The following is a 20,749-nucleotide window of genomic DNA, read 5'->3' on the forward strand; positions in this document are numbered from 1 at the left end:
TAGACTGAAATTTCAATAGGGTTATTTAAAGAGGGTGTATTTTTTTTTAATTTCTGGTGACCCTTCCAAGATTTTTTGTATTCCTTCCGGGTAAGGGAGTCTGCCGAGTTTTTGCCGATACCACTCCTCGCTGGAGACTGTCGGACAAGGGTGGCATACCGGAACTGAGGAGCGAGCAAATGACTTCACTAGGCCTGCTGAAAGTAAGGACGAACTCATTTTCGGCACAGTCGAATCTGCTGTCGGTAGTTCCTATGTGTGAGTAGGGTCGCGAAGATATTCCAGCATAGTGAAAAAGTGAAGAAGGAAAAGAAATCCTTAGGAAATGAAAACGTCACGAAGATAAATATATTTTTGTTAAGATACGTTAAGAGAACGTATGAACGAAACCTTAGGGTAATCCAGGACGACATTTATTTTGAACGCCTTGAAAGGTAGCACTACCTGTGCTCAGCCAGTCCTATTAGCCATGCTCATTTCGAAATTGGAGCTTTCATCCACTCGTCCCTCATGAATCAGATTCCGAATTAACTGCCGTAGCGAAAGTAATTAAGCTACAACGTCTAGGTAGCAGCGAAGAGGATGATTAGTCGTTGCTGGATGCCATACTGGCTATATCGCTACCCGTTAATTAAGTCGTGCTTAAAACGCTACTATCGTGTGAGTAATCTCTCTTTCGTAAAGCTTCAAAGTTAGTATAACCTAAGTTATCTTTATCATTGAATAAATATCGTTATAGGTATCACAAATAGTTATTCAGTCAATACCCTTCTAATCCATACGAATATTACGAGCATATCAGTTCGACTATTGAATAAAATAATTAAAGGAAGTGAAAGAACCGATCAAGTTCCAAAGCATGAGTCACTATCTGTGTAATATCGATTCAATTGCGGTACGTTAAGGGTCTAATAGAATTAGTTAACTTAAAACAAAGAACTCCCAGAGTCCCACGAGCGTGATTAAGGATTAAGGTTAGCTTTCTTTTCATAGCTCTCGCCAGCAAATGACTCCGAGAACGTTACAGATATTCCTTGGTCAGTTTACCTAGCCAGGAAGATCCTGAAAGCAGAATTTTATTAACAGTCCCATAAATGTGAAATGATATTTTTCTACGTCAAGTTTGCAGCATACCGATGAACCGAGGTATGAAAAATCCAATCGGCAGTAAAGAATCGTATATGAAGTAGGACAAGCATTTCGCGCTTCAAAGTTCAAAAATCACATGGTAGATACAATACTGAAGAATATGTCGTAAATAAATGTCTTCGCGAAGATGGATGTCATGCTGTCTACCCAGTTTCCCCACTAACCGCGTAAAAGCGTTCGAGTAACCCGCAGACTATCTCTCACACATGGTGTCTAAGGTTCATAAAGACCTTGTGACGTATAAGTAGTACTGAACATACGATCCTTGAAATTCGACTGTATATATATATATATATATATATATATATATATATTTCGAAAGTAGATACGCTCCCTGGTGGCTACTAAAGTTTGGTCTAGTGGGTCTTCTCTTCTCTTCCGATAGTAGGGATCTTATCGGATCTCCCCTAGTCTTGTCCATTCGATATTTATAAAAGCAACAAACACCAGCATCCAGCTTATTCTCCACTTTTCTTCAAGAGCATCGCAAACTGAGTAATGGAGATGAACGTGATAGATGATAGATATCAATTCTATTGCCACTTATAAATCTTGATATACTAAAAAAAAAAGTAATGACTTGGCACACATGAATATAGATATAAAAAATATCTAAGTAGCCGAAGAAAAGCGTAGAAGATCGATTTAGATAATGCAAATGGCTGATGCAATCGGTAACCACAAAATCGCTGAATCCACACAATTAATCTTAATCGAGTCGAGTCAATGTGGAAGTTATCGACCTCAATAAATTTATAGAAATGACTCGTTACGTTTGATTTTTTGAGCCAATCAACCGATAAATTCGATTATCGATGCATCTATTGTCTCGAAAGAGGGCCGGAAGTTACACGACGTGTCAGTGTGGTTATAACCAAATTGATAAAATTGATATCCGATAGGATGCTCATAGCAGTTCCATGACTTCCTCTGTTCTTTTCTGGCCACACCACCGGTGGAGCAGTGCGTTGCGAAATGGATGAGACTAAATAAAAAAAAAAAATAAAACAAGATTTCAGACGATGAGGTTCCACAAAAGTATCTGCTATCCTTCACCAGCATAGTGGCGTTCTATGTACTTATTGTTAGTTGTAAAACGAAGTAATGGCGACTACTTGAGTCATCAATTAGCATAGAATTGAATGAAACTTTAAAGTATCTACCAAGTTATATTGGATCATTAATATGATTCTTCGATATAATCCTTGCGAAGAAGACTAACCAACATTGTCTCGTTTTCCCGTAGTAACGTTGCACGTGAAATAATCATGCAAAAGTTACAGCTCTATTGTGACGTTTCCCATAAACAAAAAGTTGTCTCGTAGGCCATACGGGATTACTGATAAAATATATATTTACGTAATACACGACAATTCACGCTATCGAATTAATGCGTGTTCCAGCTGTGCTGAATTTCTATACGGTAAACCAGGTACACGTGTACGCGTTACGATAGGAAGCAAAAGGATCGTGTAAACCATGCTGGTTAACCATGCGATATTTTATTATCAAAGTTAAATTGAATCTCGACGTTAAAATTGACAATGTTCAGAAAACTGTTCGTTCGATAAACATGGCTAAATAAAATATTAATCAATCCCTATTGCGTATCCGCATACTAATTAGCCCAAATTTCTCAAAGACAATCTATGTTATAAATACAGATATACAATTGATTAATAAATAAAAAATTAACTTTCTAACCAATATACGTCAATCTGTTCGCCAAGAGTCACTTCAAAAGCATATAACTGAACGGGGATATTTAATATGTTGTTGTCGCGACAATAAATCAGTCCAACAAGTCTAACTTCCACCAAGGAGACGTCTCGCAAATTCCAGCAAAGATATCTTACCCTTTTCGAATTTCAATTCCAAAGTGCCGTTGCTACTCGAAGGTATTCGATTATTCGCGCAGTGGCACGAGCAAAGTATTTCTGGTATTGGCCTCAAAACTTCTCTAGTATTTGTATTAGCTAGCCCAAGTGAATTTCGTTACTGTACAAGATCGCTGTAATATATGTATAAGTATATGCATATAGTCGTATCTCTCTATCTCCTTTCATATGGTAGATACGCGTATATATATAACACGTACAGTCCAGGCAGTAGATATCATCTGTAAGTGATTGCACTAATCCAAACGTCGATACCACTCAGCAGTTAATTTCCCTCAGTACAGCCAACTGCATATACCTTCCATGATGTATTCTTGTGTTATCAAATATCCGATTATAGTTAAATAAATATGCGAAAATTTAGTTTACGAGGATATACGAAAAAATCCAAACTGTTATGTTAAACATTTATAAGGTGTGAGATCGCATAAACTATTACAGCGAGCATTTAAAGTTATATATGCCATACTTGCAGGGGTGACCGTGCCTGAGAGACAAAGGGCCATTTATCGCAGCGGGAGGGGTTTCCAACCCCAAAATACACCCTTCTCTGCTTCACCTCGTGCAATTGACGAAATAGAAGGGAGGTTGGAAGTGAACGCCAAGGCAAAAGGGACATCGGCGTAGGGAGTGGTAGGCGAAGGGTAATCTCACCCAGCAACATTTGCATCGTGCTGTACTGCTAAGGGGGTCCTTACCCCATCTGCACGTTAACGTTCAGCCAGGGTTATATGGTGAGTGTAAAATTACCCTTGGTAATGAAAAAAAATTGTATTCTACCTCAGCTATACACTGAAATTCCCAATTTCATTGATACATTGGAATATGCTGGATCGGTCATCTGCACGATTTCCGGATTGTTTTCTATGGCAGAACGTGCTTCGGGGAGAAAAGAATATCGAGGGGGAGAGAAGGAGGAGGAGGGGAAAAATGGTAAGAAGACCAGACGAACCTTCCTCTAAATTATTAACAGATATACCAACCATCCAATCCTGAAGCTCATAAAGAACAAACCCACTTTCAGCCACCCTCTCAGATTGATTTCGCAATCATCTTCGTCGACCCTTCTGCCATTTTATATCCTTGCACGTTCCATCCCTGGTCCAGGTTCTGCATCGGATTACATATTTTCGAAATTTATTAGAGAGTTTCGTAAGGTTCCTTTATAGCCCCTCTTCGGGATACACTCTCATTCGAAAGAATATAATCTGTCTTTGGTTTACACGTATTGACTTTTGATATTATGCTCATATATGTATAACTCGTAATTATTTTTTAATGTAAAACTACTAAATGTCTGTATGCTCGTTAAAGCACCAGCAGTCGGTTGGTTGAATATAGGCAGAGAAAGAAAGCTCTGTTGGTTCCTATAGGTATACCTATATGATATATATATATACACGTTATATAGCATTGGTGCTTACAGTGCTAAAAACCTGCTAACGTACCTAGCAGACTTGGCAGCCAGTGGGAAGCTCTAAAAGAGCGACAGGTAGCTGGTACAAGCCTGTTCAAAACTATAGCTATAATTAAATATTATAAATACTTCTATCACGATCTGACTTGAAAAGTATAAATATTGTAAAAAGGAGACTCATTAGTGGTATAAATTGGTAAAGTCCAAAGTTCGAATATACAGTAACACACGGAACTGTTTGATCAAACTTTTAACGAAGTAATACTTTTAAAAGCTAGTAAAAAAAACATTCCACAAAGCTCAGTCACGTTATAGCACATTCATCCGAGTTATCATTCCGTGGACCTAGACACTATTCGTTTAGGTGTTCTTAAAGTTCACTGTGCAGATGGCAATTCGTAGTATATATAACACGGGAAACTGGCCAAGTATATAACAGACATTTCTTGGAAAGAAAAATTTATGATCGCTAACAAATCTCAATTTACGGTCAAATATTTTTTTGTTCTTACAGCTATTTTTTTCCTACATCCCACTTCAGCGTGAGATCTTTCACTAGGTCACTTAGGAGCCATGAGAATTTGTCCAAGTGTCGTTGAAGACGATTAGTAAAATTTAATGCGATCTTTATCTCGAATAAGAAGCCATTGGATTCCTTATATACGTAAGGGTGTGATTGGCAGTTAAATTTTCGGCGTTACGTACACACGTCGTGTAATGATTAGAAATTATAATATATTGTCGTATGTTATTCCAGCCTGGTAATGTAATTTTTTAATGGAACTCTAAGGAAAGTCGCTAGGCATAGACTTTATCTGAACCCAGTATGAAAATGGGCTATTCTAAGGTCGTACGTATATATTTTACAAAGCGGGTCGTCACTATAATTAGCGTGAAGTATCTGACGAGGAAATATAGTGTAACACAGAGGCTCGTTTGCCGTTGAAAACTTTCTGTACGGGACGTATACACGTGTGAGGTGTCTCGACGCCAGCGACATTACTCACCAACTTCAAGGTCCGTTCAACCATAATTATCCAGATTACAACTGCAATGAAAGCGATGTAGTACCTCATGGCGAATTGGACGCAAATCGTAAACCTACTCAAAAGCGGAAGTGTTAAAAATAATAATTAGACTGATTCACGCGACTAGAAAGAATAGAAGCGGATTCTATTTTTTGACTGATTACGTATTTCTCGAACCCACTCCGAGACTTTCAGTCCATCAACGTGCTCCGCACACTATTAAGAGGTCAGCATAAATGTCAGAGCCAAGCAAAGTTAGAAGTTTCGTATCTTCGAAACGAAGTTTTCTGTACCACCAGATACATTTTTTGTCCCAACAATCACACGATCTAACAGATTGATCTATTAGACAAGTTTCCCCAGGCCATGTAAATCAAATTGGTATCTTAGGTAAGGAAAGATAGCGCTGACATTCGTATCCCAACTGGCACCCAGTGGTACAAGATCAATATTCACCGCTGCACGTAGACCGCGAAATTCAAAATGCAAAAATTTACTCCGTCAAAAGAAAATGAGTGACCGAGTGTGCACTTTCGTTGAAATTATTCGCTGTGTATTCAGGTCAAACTATCTGCGAGACTCAATCGTTGAAATTTGAATCGAACTCTACGTTAGTTATCAACAGGAAGATTGATAACGGACAAATCTATTGTATGAATCCTTGACATTATTCATTGAACTATAATTAAATTTCATTACGAGAACTCAATGAATAATTATTAGCCATATTCCAATGTTATCTGTTTCCAAGTACAAAGGTCATTCCGGATGAAATCATTGTATGGATATATCTGTGAAGAAGGTTAATGTCTTTTGGGAATAAAACTATTACGCAATTGCATGTTCTTTAATAATCATGGGACGACGGTCTGAGTCTTTCAAGGAAACATTTTATCCTAATCTAGACTTGTCAGAAGAATGCCAGGGCGTTTTGTGGGAATTCCTCGAAAGTTCCAAGTGAAATTATGTGTCCCAGCATCCTTCTAGATATCGAGCGGACGTTTCAAATGATCACAGTAAACAATGAATGTACGGCACGTGATTAATTACGATCAAGTCGTGAAATATATGTATCATACTCATTTTCCTCTTCTCGTTCTCCCACTTTCGAAATACCTTGTAAAGCGATAACAAACCTTATGTAACGCTCATGTCAGATAGTAAGCGATTTACGTGTTCCTATACTCTTTTTTATTCAAGTCCCATGAGATATCGCTGACATCGATATTTTATTATTGTGTGTAAGGACGCATTGAATTATCCTCCTATAAAATTTACGATATTCCTAACCCCTAAGAGCATCCATAATATGATGTAAACACTCCTACTCGAATCTTAAGTGTTTAGCATCGGCAATGGAATGACAATTTTTGAAAGCCTTGTAAACGGATAAAGCGAGGACAAGGATATTTTCTCCAGACATAAAAAGTATTTTATAAGATGTGAATAAAAAGTATCAGTTTGAAAGAATTAGTCTGGAAGATTAAGAATTCTAATGAACTATGAAACGCGTTAAAAAATCAATATCAGCATAGTACTAGATTGCCCACGGAAGTCATTTTGACTGCTTTTTAATTTCAATTAGAAAAACAATTATGTATATAATGACACAATTTCTTAGAATTTTGTGATTTTTTGTACAACATATAAATGCGTTTATTAATAATTGTAGTTAACTCCCCCCTCCTTCATTTCCGGTATATATATATGTGTTATACCTACATTGCCCAAAAGCAGTTATTGTGACTGCTTGGGAAATTTTAAATAATCAAATGACTCTTATTATTGAATTGAGTAAATTTCTTATATGACCAGTTCGGCTTTGTATTGAAATAACAGTTTTCATTTTTTTTCGATTATCGTCACATGATAACATACAAGTACATGATAAATTGTCGATTTGGGCGTATACTTGATGAGTTGCAGTTGCTCAATAAGCTGAAGTAGTACTTGTTATTCGAATCTTTATGCAGTGATACTTGTTCTAACAAGTTGTTTATTTTATTTCTTCTGCGCCTTAAATTCATGAAAGAAATGTCGAATAGAAGTATACAACTGTAAATAATATGAAAAATATTAAAAATTAATTTTAAACAAATTTCTTTACACGTTAGTTATTCTTTCACAATGCAGTCATTTTGACTGCTTTGGGCAATATAGATATATACATATACTAAGTTTCAATCTTTCTAGTGTTAAGTTATACATAAAAACATATTAAAAAATTAAAAATATTGTATTTGTAGTTTTTCCGAAATAAATTTCCAAAAATTAGCCTGTTTCGACGCTGGTCACAGTAGCCTAACCCCTTAATTCCTAAAATATAAAAATGTCAAAGTTCAAGCCGTAATTGACGTTAATGATTTCCAAGTTTCAAACATGGAATAATAAATTGGTAGACTGAAGCAATCACCAAGAAGTTCAAGTAACGTTTTTTTCTTCTATCACGTTTTACAATTATTTACCGTAGTTCGTGTAGCGCTAAAATCCTACGCGTATAAGTTCAGCAACGAGAAGTTGCCTGAAAAGAAAAGTTCAAAGGTCACGAATAAAATTGACCATACTGGATATTGAAATCAGCCACAAAAGTCAAGAGCTGATAAGATCCAGAGAAAATGACTGGGTATTAAATATCTGCAAAAATGACAAAGAACTTCCATCGCATAACGTTGCAGTGCCAAAATTGTTCTATAGTTTGAAGCCAACTCCAACCATTATGATGATTAGTGATAATTGCCAACCGACACGATTCTGATCACAACTTTATCACCAAGCAATCCCGAGCCATGTACGAAGCAACCTGCAATTTAGCAACTTCAAATCGGAATATTCACACGAACTCTATTCCTCCAGCGATGAGCACAATTTACCAGTGAGATCTCAGGAAAATCACGACCTACATAAATCGGCATGTTTCGTGCAGGTTAATCGTACGGACTAGGAGAGCATCGTTATATTCACGTAATTACACTGGAATTTAAACCTTCGGATACATACGTATGTACATACCTACCTACCCTTCAGACTCTTTAAGCAACGAAGCACTGAATGATACTTCAAATCGTCCCTAACACTCACTCTTCTTAAATCCTTCAAACAATTCACCCTATGGATACGGAAGATCCAGTGGCCCGGGTGTTACGCTCGAGTGCCATGCAAAAACAATATATGACATCCTTTACGTACTCGTGGCTCTACATAATGGATCTACATAGGTATACATAATACCTCGTCTCGACGTAGATACGTAGCTTGCATGGTAGAAAGAGAAGAGGTTATATGACACACCTCTCTCGAGGCTTGTGTGCCATTTGTATACAGGTCACTCACGTGGAAGATGAAGTAGAACCATTTGTCGCGTGCATACCAGAACCGTGCACTCTCAGATAATGCAGCTACTTCTGTTGTTTTCCATGCGCTTGCATGCTTCCTGTATTTTTGTCTTGACATCTTTATTCGATTTATAACCTTTCATCTTGAACTATGTCCCTTAGCCAGTCAGAAAGTTCGATTGCCGTCTCTCGTACTTGTTATTGATTACGGGTCGTACTTCCTCAATAGTCTGGTACTTCATCAATACGCTTGACGTTAGATGGCTGACAGTTCACAAAGGTATGACGATTGGAAGCCATTATTCAGAAACGCACGTTCGTGTACAGGGTAGCTCAGCTTAAACGTATCCGTCGGATTTGATGGTTGTCACGCGATTGCTGTATGGATCGCGTTAATTGTGATGGAGGTACGAAAATTTCTATTAAAAAACTTTGTACGAGAAAATCGAGCAGGTTGGAAAATATTAACCGCTGCTACGTAACTAGGACATTATTATAGGCAAACAGTGTGAAACGTCAAAGAACGTGGGTATGCGACAAAAATGTGTGATTAATTCAATAATGTACGATGCGTCAGAACTTACACATTACATGTAAACTGGTAGGCGTGATACTTTGCGGAGCTTGAAGTGCCGCTCGGTATCTGTGGAAGTTTTTTTGCCGATTACTTTGTCTTTACGTTTTATATCTGTAATGCGAGGAATAAATTCTATTGGATAAAGACGACTCCCGAAAGTTATCCCCACTACGTCTCAATTTGATGACATCGCTGCGGTGTCCGACGAGGGCAGTCTGGCGTGAACCTTGAAATTGTACAGTACACAAATACCCCTCTAGAAATATAAAATACGATATACGTATATATATTACCCATGTCTTTTATTTATAACTAATAGTCCCTGACAACTATATAACCCGAACCTTACATATCGGATAAGCAATCTGCCATTTTTAATAAACATTTTATGAAAGCTTGCTGCCCCTTATTTACTCAAACATTGGTATTCGATATTATGTGATCGAAAATATGTCGGACAATACTTTTTGAAAATATTCCATATAGTGCTGTGTCAAGACTGGAAAGAGAAAGTGTAGAGCGACGAGAAGAATAAAAATGACCCAAGAGAGAAATCAAAGATACTAGACAGAGAAACTGCAGAGACCGAAGAGGAAACTCGGAAAGCCGCAGCAGCGATAGCAAAAGACGAAAAAAGACACCGGATGAAGATACCGAAGCGACAGATAGCCAGTGGCTGAATAAGAAAATGATACTTCTCATAAAGTGAAATAGCAGAGACCGAAGAAATAGGCGACCGCGTCAATCCTAGAAGAATAATCTCATGAATCTTCTTTCTAATTCCTTGTATAGGTACCTACTTAAAAGTTGGCGCAGAAGCCAACTAAACAAAGTGCGACTCCAAAAATATAATTTAACTGTGTCTGCCAACCTTTACACTGACATTAATTAATTAGGACGTTCTCGACGGTCCGTTAAACGACTCAAAGCGAAATACGTTTCGGAGCGAAATGCATTAGAAACAATGCAATCGAAGGGATGCACTTAGAAAAACCTCGATGTAAATCTTTCTACGCAGGTAAAATCCAGCCGATCCTATCCCCGTGGCAGGCTCGCGTGCGATCGCTATATCGACGTAACGCTCTATATGCGTGTTCGCCGAGGGAGCAGTTTCTATTCATAACTCGTATAGAAGAGGAGCATCAGGGCGCAATTGCTCAATGCAAATACCGTAAAGCGTAAAGCTTAATGTCTCACCGCAAAGCCGAGAAAGTATGTAACTACGTAAATAAACATTGCTGCGTTTGAACCTGGACGATAACATTTGATAATCATGGGATAAGTCTACCGTCTATTTTCATGTGTGAATATTCGTGGCAATATGGGGCGCGTTACGAAACGACGTGAATTTCTATGACAAAGAGGTCAGGGGACGCAATAAGCCTGCAAGGGCAAGTAGGGCTACGAAGTAGTTGGGGATTGGCCTTAGCTGATTCATAGGCAACACTGCGCGAGGAGTGTCATTCACAGAGAATACGTTACGCGTTGCACGTGGACATATCGATCCTTAAAGGCCGCTTTTCCTAGTGCTTCCTGCGCCCTTAAACGCAACACCACGTTTTCATGTAGCGTGCGCGACACTTTTTAACGATTCTTATTATTCGTGCTGTATCCCAAAAACGTAGCTATCGAGACCATAGAAATGTTATTTTTCAAAAAATTCTATGTTACAAATAAACTAGCTGGATGATGGGTAGAAACGTATAATTCTTTTTGCTTATCGACACTTTTACGAGTCTCGGTATACTGGCTCTATGCTCGAGGAAGGTGGACTCTCGGTTTTCTTCTCTCTCTTTGTTACCTACCTGTCTATTTGTGAAGAACAGAAATTTAGAGTAGATCTAAAGAGTGAATGCTGACGATCCACAACGGAGGACCGTTCGCTGTCTGTTTAGCCAGGAGATGGAAAGAGTTTCGCATGGCTGTTAGATAAGGGAAAACTGGTTTACCTAGGACCTAAAAAGGTACGTTAAACCTATCTACAAACGAACTCCCTTAGACCCTCCATTTGACCAAGGAAAGAAACAAAAGGGGTCGTCGATTCGTTACGCAGGTGGTTGCAATTAGCGCGAAATAAGGGTAACGAACAATAGGGAGCTATTGCCACGTGCAAAAAAGCGGAGAGGACACCTGGTTCCTTCAGTAAAAGAAAATGACGATGTATTTTTCAATTTCACTCGCACGTTAATTATATTGGGATCTTGCGTAATGAGTGTCTCCTTACTCTGTCGATTGAAATTAAAAATTCCATTTACTTGATGATAGTATTGTAAATTAATTCCTACCAATTAACCGCACGCGTTACGTATCCGCGATTATCCTTTCGCCGAGAGGGAAGTCTACCTGCAGAAACGGCAATCGGATTTATTGCTACTGTGAAAAGTCAATTGGGAATGAATGACGAGGGTGAAAGTGTCAACAAAAGTGGCTAAGACTAAATTAAAATAATAAAAGTGAATCTAAAATGGCGTAAAGTGAACATTGAGTAATTATTGCTAACGCTGATAGATACTGGCTGAATATTTTATATTTTTATTTATGGTCGTAGACTACATTTCCATTGATTATATACGTAACAAAGTGAAATCGTTTTTTCTTTTGTATATTCATGAATTAACTTTCAGAATATGTAAAATACTCGATCTTCTCGTTGGTGCAACTCTGACGATTCAACGACAAGAAGTAATTTCGCCAATTCCGTAAATTTTGTCAAATATTTCCCTACTGATCTTTTCCGCCTATCGAAGAAGATTCGCGTCTCCTGGGAGTAGCTCGAGTATATTCTCGTGAAACACATTCGTCACCGTGACGCCTTGTACATACATGACATCAAAAGCTTTGCCGTGTTCCCCGACAATGTCAAGTAGCAAGAGACGATTTAACATCGATGCTTACATATTCCGTTCATTTTTCGACTCCTTACATCGTGCACTTCAGTGTGAACTAAAAAGCAGTGTGAACGAACAAGAAACAGTAAGGACTCTAAATATATAAGTTTTGAAGTACAAACCATCCTTAAAGAGACGAGCAAAAGAATAATGGTATGAGCATAAAAAAAAATAAAGACAAAGGTTCAACAATATATGTATATCGGTCAAGTACTCCAGGTAAAGTAGGTATGAACCTTACCCGTAGAGCTTCTTCCCCTCGGTGAAGCTAACCGTTTTAGGGTAGTGTTTACACGGCACGATAAGAATCCAGACAGCCAGGAGTTAGCTTTGAGAGATAGCCATAACAACTCCAAAGAGACGCATCGAATGTACAATATACTCCACAAATCTAACAATACCGACACGCACCGAGTGGTTTTTATATCGTCTACACTCTCGTGACACCATTTTGAATAACCGTTCGTTCAAAAAACAAAACATGGTCTTAAAGAAGGACTTACTCAAGCGCGTGTATACTGGCCAAAGTGAATCCAGGAACGACAAGATCGTCACTGCCGACTCTCCATCGTCTTTTAAATGCAATGAGACTTGGCATTATTGTTAATTGGTCTTACAGAGTTGTATGGACTCTTTGTTCCCGGATCCAGAAGCTGCTGTCCTATGAACGTAACATAACCAGTACCGATAACATGTGCGCGATACAACTGAGGAGACGTACAGCCAGAGTCAAAACAAAAAGAAAATTATCAACCGTCTGTAATCCAGACTGTATCAGTCGGCTGTCACCGATAGACTGAAACGTCGAGCTAACGTTCAAGGAAGACACTTCACTCTGATAATGCTTTGATGCGTGAATGGAAGTAGATGCATAACGGAAAATCCGGATGTATCAACGGCGATATACTCCTAGGCGCATGCATCAGGACGACAGCACAATATGTGGGATGGAATCCGAAATACGCAAGATGAGTATTTTTTCATGGTTTTTACTGTTACGGGTTGTGCACTGGGTATTTGTTACAAAGTAGAATGAACTGAGTTAAACAATAATGAATGTTTCCTTATCTATTAAATCAGACTATTACAATGCACATTGGCACCGTTGATATTTGTAATTTATATACATTTTATTGACCAACTTTATACGTTTTCATTCTATTCGACTTAGCATATGAGTATTACGAGTGTAGAATAATAGCAGATTATGGAATGGCGCTCTTGTAATCAACTGAGCTTAAATGGCTTTAATTATCGATTCTTGAGATTGAAACTGAATGGGATTGATTATGGGTTTAATTAGTATACTCAAGAGCCCTACTGTTTGATGATAGCGTTCGATCGATCTTATACACGATCGCTTACTCGCAATTGCTTTCCTTGAACGAAACTCATTCAGTATTGTACTATAATACGTACCTTCTACCATAATATATTCTCTGTGCGAAATACTTTCCTCCCTTCTTCGCGTGATCCTTCAATGATTTATGTTCAAATATATTGCAAGAGCAATAGCCATAACTATATGATTGATGTACTTATATATATATATATAGTATATATATTAATATAGATTCGTGCATTCAGCATTTATTGCGTTGTCCAGTGCAATAACCTGAAACTACTCGAGAGACCACACGCATGATATTAACTATAGAATTGAACTTCCAAACGTTAGGAAACAGACGAAGAGGAATGAGAATACTTGGAATAGCTTTGGTTTATTTTTCTATTTGGAAACTCTGTATACGATAATCGTATAGATAATATCTGCTATTTTGCAGATAGTATTTGGAATAAGACACTCTGGTTGAATGTAGCTACATGTACATACTCTTCTACTTACCATATGAGATGCAAAATGAAGAGGAAAGCGCCAGGAACGACGAGGTCGTCACTACCGACGCTCCAGCGTCGCCGAAACACTACGATTCCCGGCATTCTTTCAATACCGTATCACCAACAATCACCGGCACTATATTCCAATGAGGAAAATCATCGTATGCTGATCCTCGTACTTGCTGATTATCATTGATAACTTTTTGTACAGTGCACCGGAGCCAGTTACGGACTCACGATAATGTATTTCTTCAGCACGTGACATTATTGCTTGGCAACTTTTATCCAAACTTTTAATTTGGTTTTATTAAATTTAGTTATCGAATTCCGAACGTGTCTTTGAATTGCAGTCCTTTTAGTTATCTTCGTTGAGTTATCACATTTCTGCCAGTGAGAAATGCTGAACGATGGCCAAGTTTTGACACAATGAGATGCCAAAGAGAAACGCGACTAGCGCCAGAGAAAATCATTAATTCTTTGAACGTAGAATGTTGAAAATGAAGAATTCTGCAGAAAATAATGATACTTTGTTTATGATTGCGGAATATTCAAAACTGTGAAGTTGTTGCGGATTTTTAATGTTTTCTTTCAATTTCAGTTTTAGGCTTCGTATACTCTTGATATGTAATAACAATTATGCAACGAGATTCGAAGACCAATTAATGGCGGTTATGCGTTCGTTATGTAAACAATTTGTAAGACCATGGTCGTATTAAACAGAGCAACTCTGTCAATTAGACCTGGTTAGCGTCGATTGGATTGTCATTAATAGAATATTGTAGAAAGAAATTGAATTTGTTAAAATTTACATTTAGCTGAAAGAGCTCTGAATTTTTATAACCTATCTTTATCTAACCTTTTTGCTGCGATTGCTGATAACTTTGTACTATATCGATTAACACAACTGATCTCATTGATGGGTAAGATTGAAACAATCATGATAAAGTATGTCACCCCTGATTTTACAGAATCCTAATGAAATTATCAAGTTAAAGCTCTGATGAAAAGGGTCATCAAAAGGTTCGTCGACATACAAAGACACTGCAAAGCCACGCATGTCTTGTAAAACGTTTGTAAAGGGCTTTTACATGAGGAAGACAGATTCACGCATTTATAGTGTAATGTTAAGTTCACGTATGATGGAATTTCACAAAGAGCTTCATAAACCAGTCAAAATACGAATAGAATGTAGAATGAGAAACGCAGACTCAAAAGTGTATCGTATATTTCATTATATGTATCTCGCTTAGTTTAGCGTTTTGTCACATTTGCACGACGTCAGAACATATCGCGATAGAAAGAAACGCCAAGCATGTAACACGTTATAGATATAGCTTGTTCACTTGAAGGTGATTGCTTGGAATGAAGCAGAACGTAGATGATGGAACGAGGAATGATTGCATTTGTTGATATCATTGAAAATCATTATAAAGTTTTAGCAGTGTTGATCCTTGACTGTTCGTAGGACTACTTGATTTATCAGTACGACAGTAAAATATTTATCATTTCATTATCGACCGACAAACTGCTTCCTTGAACACTGAATACTTTTAGTGTGATACTCTAGCAGCGTTGATATACGTCCAGGAATATTTTAACAATAAAAGATATTTAAATGTTGATCTTGCCATTGAGGTTGTAATTTTCAGTTTTTTTTTCGTTTCAAGTCCAGCTGATGACAGAAGTCTCTAACGAACAATCTTTTGTATATTTCTCACTGTTAACCAAAACTGAAATTGGAATTTTATTTATACCGACCTTGTATATATCGTCGTGCGAAATATTTTCAAATTTGTAATTCCGATTTTTGCACTTTTTGATTTTCATTTTTATCGATGACGCGATCTTTTCTTCTGCACCTCGGAGAAATATATCTTCGCTACCGACGACACCGATTGCTGTCGCGTACTGGCGGCGCTCTTGTCATATTGCACTCGGGATATTCTATTCGTTTTTCAGTAACAATAATAAAAACAGGAATCCTCCAAGAAGGAGAATAAGGAAAATGTCAGTCTTCCGAGGATACGCCACGTGCCAGAGCCATCACCGTCAACGTCGACGACAATCAACATCCGTCGAGGTAAGCTACCTCGAGCGCACTGAGTAAAGACAATACCGCGGACGCCCTGGCGTTCCGGCGCCTGCGCCGATTACCATCCCCGTCTGCACGTCGACAATACTCACCAACGGTACTCGACTACGCAACCCTCGAGTAAAAACGGCTCCCTGATACTCTGTGGAAAATCCTCCCATAGACACAAGGGTACATTACATTACCATATAGCTAACATCCCTACGAGTTCTCATAAATGCGTATGCATGGTTGCGACGAAAGTCGCAAAATCAAGCGGCTTCCTGTTATGTGACGATCTCCATTATTTAAAAAAATATTCTGCTCTTTGGAGCAAAATATCGTGAAAAATCAAATTGCATTGTGTCGCAATGATGCATAGATACTTTGTCGAAGTGTATGGACAAGTGTTTTCAATTTCACAATGATTGCAGTGTACTTTTGTCATAGGATCAATGCTCTTTTATAACAGAGAAATATTCCTTAATCTCGATCTTCTCCACAAGTTTTCCCGACGCCATAACAGGTGCTTCGTATTATAAATATCTCCAGAAACCTGACAAAGTAATATTTCCAAATACTCAAGGAATTCTGCCGATTCTACCAGTCAGCTGTTATGAAGTGTCAAAAATGGTGTACACTGTCAGAATTGATGGTTTTAGTATGGTTTATTTGATATTTACTTATTGGATAGCTCAGGCCTAAGCAGTTGCTTAGAAAAACAGAAATCCAGGAGAACGTTATTTTTTCTAATGTCAAACGTACTTACGTGTTATATGTATAAAATAATGGCGATCACGAAAACAGTATATATTGTGATCGATCCGTTTCTTTGTACAGTTGTCTGCACTCCCAACTTAATATTATACCTGCGAGTATTTCTCTCGAACGGTCCAACGACCTCAAAGATTTCTGACGTGCGTTTATTTCCCTTTTTTTTCAGCTTGTTTGCTCTTGTTTTACGAAAATAGACGTGCAACGCGAAAAATCTTTGCCTCCTCATAAACTATCCGGAGGATTTGTGACCGACGTTAAAAATAAAGTGCGAGCTGTGCATTTGCTTGCCTGTACTCCGAAAACTAGGAAAAATGTATTTTCGAACGGCATGTGCTCATGATTAATTTACTTTTTCGTGTTGCCCAAAGGTATCGTGGACTACTAGTGAATCACGATTCAAGTGTTAAATCGCAAAAATAAATAGGATTTTTAACGAGGGATATGGTATGCTCCATTTCTCTTGGAATGCATATCGTTAAAATGTCGCATGTCTACGACAAACGAGTCGCTAAAGACCGTTTTAAACAGAACAACCCTCGTCGCTTTCAAACCATGCAGTATATGCATATATTTTCTTTACCACCACTACATACCACTATGATGGTCCATTTCTTTATGCACTTAGTACATGGCTGCATTTATATAAATCTTTTTATATAAATATAATATATATAATTTATTTATATATATATTTATTATATTAATATATATAATATATAAATATAATATATATAATTTATATAAATTTATATAAGTATGAGTATTCGCAATTTTTGTGTTTTATTAATTGATCGCATTGTTTGTATGATTTTTATATCAAAAATATACAGTATGTACAATAATAGCGCGTACCACATATGTTAACTTTTACTTGACATTAGACAATGCACGCATTGCAAATAAAGAGATGGGAAGATGTTTAGCACTTTGAGTGTGCAAGTCTGTGGAGTGTCAACTATTATTGAACATTATTTAGTCATTCAAGGTATCATTACTGTAGTACTTGGAATGGAACTGTGAATAAAAAGTGGATGCTTTTGAATATAAATCCATTGAATCAGCCGTCTCCGGTGATTACATAATAACTCCAAGTAGTAAGTGTGCATACTAAATATATATATCAACGTCTCTTACTACTTCAGTAGGTATATTTAGAAGAAACTGTTTTAGACAGATTGTAAACTGTACATGAGAATATAATGCACTGAACTATAGTATACGTCTGTTGAAAACTCGCGTAACACCTTTGTATTGAGTCTGCAGTTGCTCAGGCGCACTTAGTCCTATGTTATTGTATTTTCAGGAACTAGCGTTGGTTTAATTTTTAAAATACTTAGCATATCAGTCTCAGACTATTGCGTTAAGTATCTTTGACTATCATATAATGAATAGAGCGCCTAACACACTTTCAATATGCCTCATGCACAAGTTCATAAAGAAATTCTTGTATAAAATTTTATTTACTGATGGTATCTTTTCTATATAGGATTTTGAATTGCTGTAAAATTATTGTTGTCTTTCTTTGAAATTGATATGATAATGTTTGTACATCTTAGAGTTACATATTTAGATACTTCGTAGAGTGTACACAGTTGTTTAATCATTTAAGATTGTTAATTTATAATTATCTCAATTAAGTTGCATGAAGCATCTAAATACGCACATAATTATTATTATTAGTTCTTATTCAGTTTCTTGCGAGGTCATAATTTGTCTTATACCAATCAACAGTTTCTTTAATTGCCTTTTCGAAAGGGGTAAATTGAAAATCGGGTAAGTAACTTCGTAGTTTAGCGTTACTTGCAGTTTTCTTGTATTGGCCATCAGCAGCTGACGTGTCATATACGATTTTCCCTTTGAAATCAAATGCGGCCACTAATGTTTCTGCCACTTGTGATATTGTAACCTCTTGGGATTCATCCACTAAAATAAAAAAAGCCCCAATGAAAATAAATACTCCAGATTAATAATTTAACGGGTGTTGTTAATTAGTACCTGATAAAATAATTGGTTCTACAGATGAATACTCGCGTAATACCCAAATCATCAACTTTGCTAAATCCTTGCTGTAGATAAACTGTCGCAAGGGTTTTCCTGAACCCAATACCACAAATGTTTTGTCCTCTGTATTGCCTGTCACATAAATAAATTTTGTGCTACTCCATAATAATTAATGTTATATAAAAATGAACACAATGCTTTACCATCTTTTATGAGGTCATAAAGCTTTCTCATTAAACCAGGAACAACATGACTCGCTTTGGGATGAAAATTGTCATGTCGCCCAAATACGTTGCAGGGAATCACACTCGTATAAATTCTACCATGCTGTTCGTAATACCCTCTATTCGCGATATCAATCAGCCTTTTTGCATAGCTGTATCCATAGTTTGATGGATGTGGTGGCCCATTGTGAATCTGAATCACATGTATATATGCATGTGTAATTTGATACTGTTCCAAATGAGACTAAAATGGTTGTTTAAACAAATTTTATAGTATTGTAACTGTTTTTAATTTACCATTGTTTCATCGATTGGATATGTTGTTTTGTCTGGAAATATACAGGTTGAAAGACAAGATACAACCTTAACGACATCTGTTTCATGCGCAGTTTGGAGTACATTGTCATTCATATGAAGATTTTTACGCTGCAATAAAACATAAAGTGATAAAGGAATGAATTGGTATATTTTCATATATATTATATATGTATAAAGAATAAATTAATTCTACATACCAAAAAATCCAAATTATGTGCCATATTATGAAATAATCCTCCAACCATAGCAGCTAGATGTATAACGTGTGTTGGTTTATATTTTGCAAATACCTCTTCCGTACTTTTTTTATCACTGCAAATAGAACAATATTTTCTTATATTATTTTAAAACCAATTTATGCAAAAGATTCTCTTACCATAAATCTGCATCTTTAGAACCAATAAATACCCAAGTTTCATCCGGTCTTGAATCTTCTGCTATAACAGTCTCTATAGCTTTTCCAACTAAACCGGATCCACCAGTTACCAATATTACTTTTTTATTATCAGACATGTTTGCTAAAATATACATCACATTCAATTATTAAAATAATACATAAAATGCTTGAAACATTTAATAAAAATATATGCTACCTAGGTTAGATATAATTAAATGTTCACTACGTCCGCGCTTTACACACGTTTCGACCGAATAACCACAGAGTATTACATTATATCCATTTATAAATAAAAAGAAAATGATAAATTACATATTGTTTTCCTAAAAGCAAAACACTCCAAAAATATGTAAAAGGATTAACCTTATTTTATTTTCTACGCTGGTGTTACTAGCAGACTGGTTGTTCCCCACTAGTTGATAAATGTCACTTTATTGTGCCTATTAGTTGAGGGTGGCAAAATATATTTAGCACAAATTGAAAATTACGAGTAGAACAAGAATGTAATCAAACTATAACACATATAAAAAAGGGGAAAAACTATATCGGCTTAAATTTCTCAATATACATGAAATGAGAGTCGTACTTGTTCTAATAACAATCATCTGCAATTATCAGTACGTAAAAAAATGGCTGCATTGATTAGAACACTGTGCTGGGACAGTAATAGCATTCGATCAGTGAATTGATCGTAAATTCTTGTACCTAACAGGTGTAAAATTTGACGAATCAGGTGTATTTATTCCTTCAACGCTGTATCTGCCGAACACAGCTAATGTTGCATTCTTTTCAAGTATACTTGAAGTTTCATAACCATTTTAAATTCCAGTTCA

At 36.9% G+C, this 20,749-nt stretch overlaps 2 protein-coding genes across 14 annotated transcripts in view; both read right to left on the reverse strand.

The window, feature by feature from the left end:
* Positions 1–16,237, reverse strand: part of LOC107271443 (sn1-specific diacylglycerol lipase alpha) — a 33,616-nt gene extending 17,379 nt beyond the window's left edge. For 3 of the 11 annotated variants that reach the window (XM_015747486.2, XM_015747491.2, XM_015747515.2), the window contains exon 1: positions 14,136–16,237. In XM_015747486.2, coding sequence (XP_015602972.1) covers positions 14,136–14,230 — 95 coding nt within the window. In that variant the 5' untranslated portion in view covers positions 14,231–16,237. Of the gene's footprint in view, positions 1–12,530; positions 12,770–12,792; positions 13,243–14,135 lie in introns of those variants that run through there. The other 8 variants (XM_015747500.2, XM_015747524.2, XM_015747468.2 and 5 more) reach the window with 7 other exon arrangements.
* A 1,535-nt stretch (positions 16,238–17,772) lies between these two features.
* Positions 17,773–20,656, reverse strand: LOC107270984 (probable GDP-L-fucose synthase). Of its 3 annotated transcripts, none has more exons than XM_015746508.2 (7): positions 20,280–20,656; positions 19,896–20,037; positions 19,717–19,831; positions 19,499–19,627; positions 19,181–19,394; positions 18,972–19,109; positions 17,773–18,899 (listed from the first exon to the last, which is right to left on the reverse strand). In XM_015746508.2, exons 2-7 carry the CDS (start codon positions 20,030–20,032, stop codon positions 18,664–18,666), a joined length of 969 nt encoding a protein of 322 aa, XP_015601994.1. In that variant the 5' UTR covers positions 20,033–20,037; positions 20,280–20,656; the 3' UTR covers positions 17,773–18,663. The 3 variants fall into 3 exon arrangements, with proteins under 3 accessions (XP_015601994.1, XP_015602002.1, XP_024943803.1); XM_015746516.2 differs by having other exon boundaries at positions 20,113–20,656; XM_025088035.1 differs by lacking the exon at positions 20,280–20,656 and having other exon boundaries at positions 19,928–20,037.
* Positions 20,657–20,749: the final 93 nt, after the last annotated feature.

This window comes from Cephus cinctus, unplaced genomic scaffold, assembly GCF_000341935.2.
Source record: "Cephus cinctus unplaced genomic scaffold, Ccin1 Ccin1_scaffold0080, whole genome shotgun sequence".
NCBI classification, from domain to species: domain Eukaryota; kingdom Metazoa; phylum Arthropoda; class Insecta; order Hymenoptera; family Cephidae; genus Cephus; species Cephus cinctus.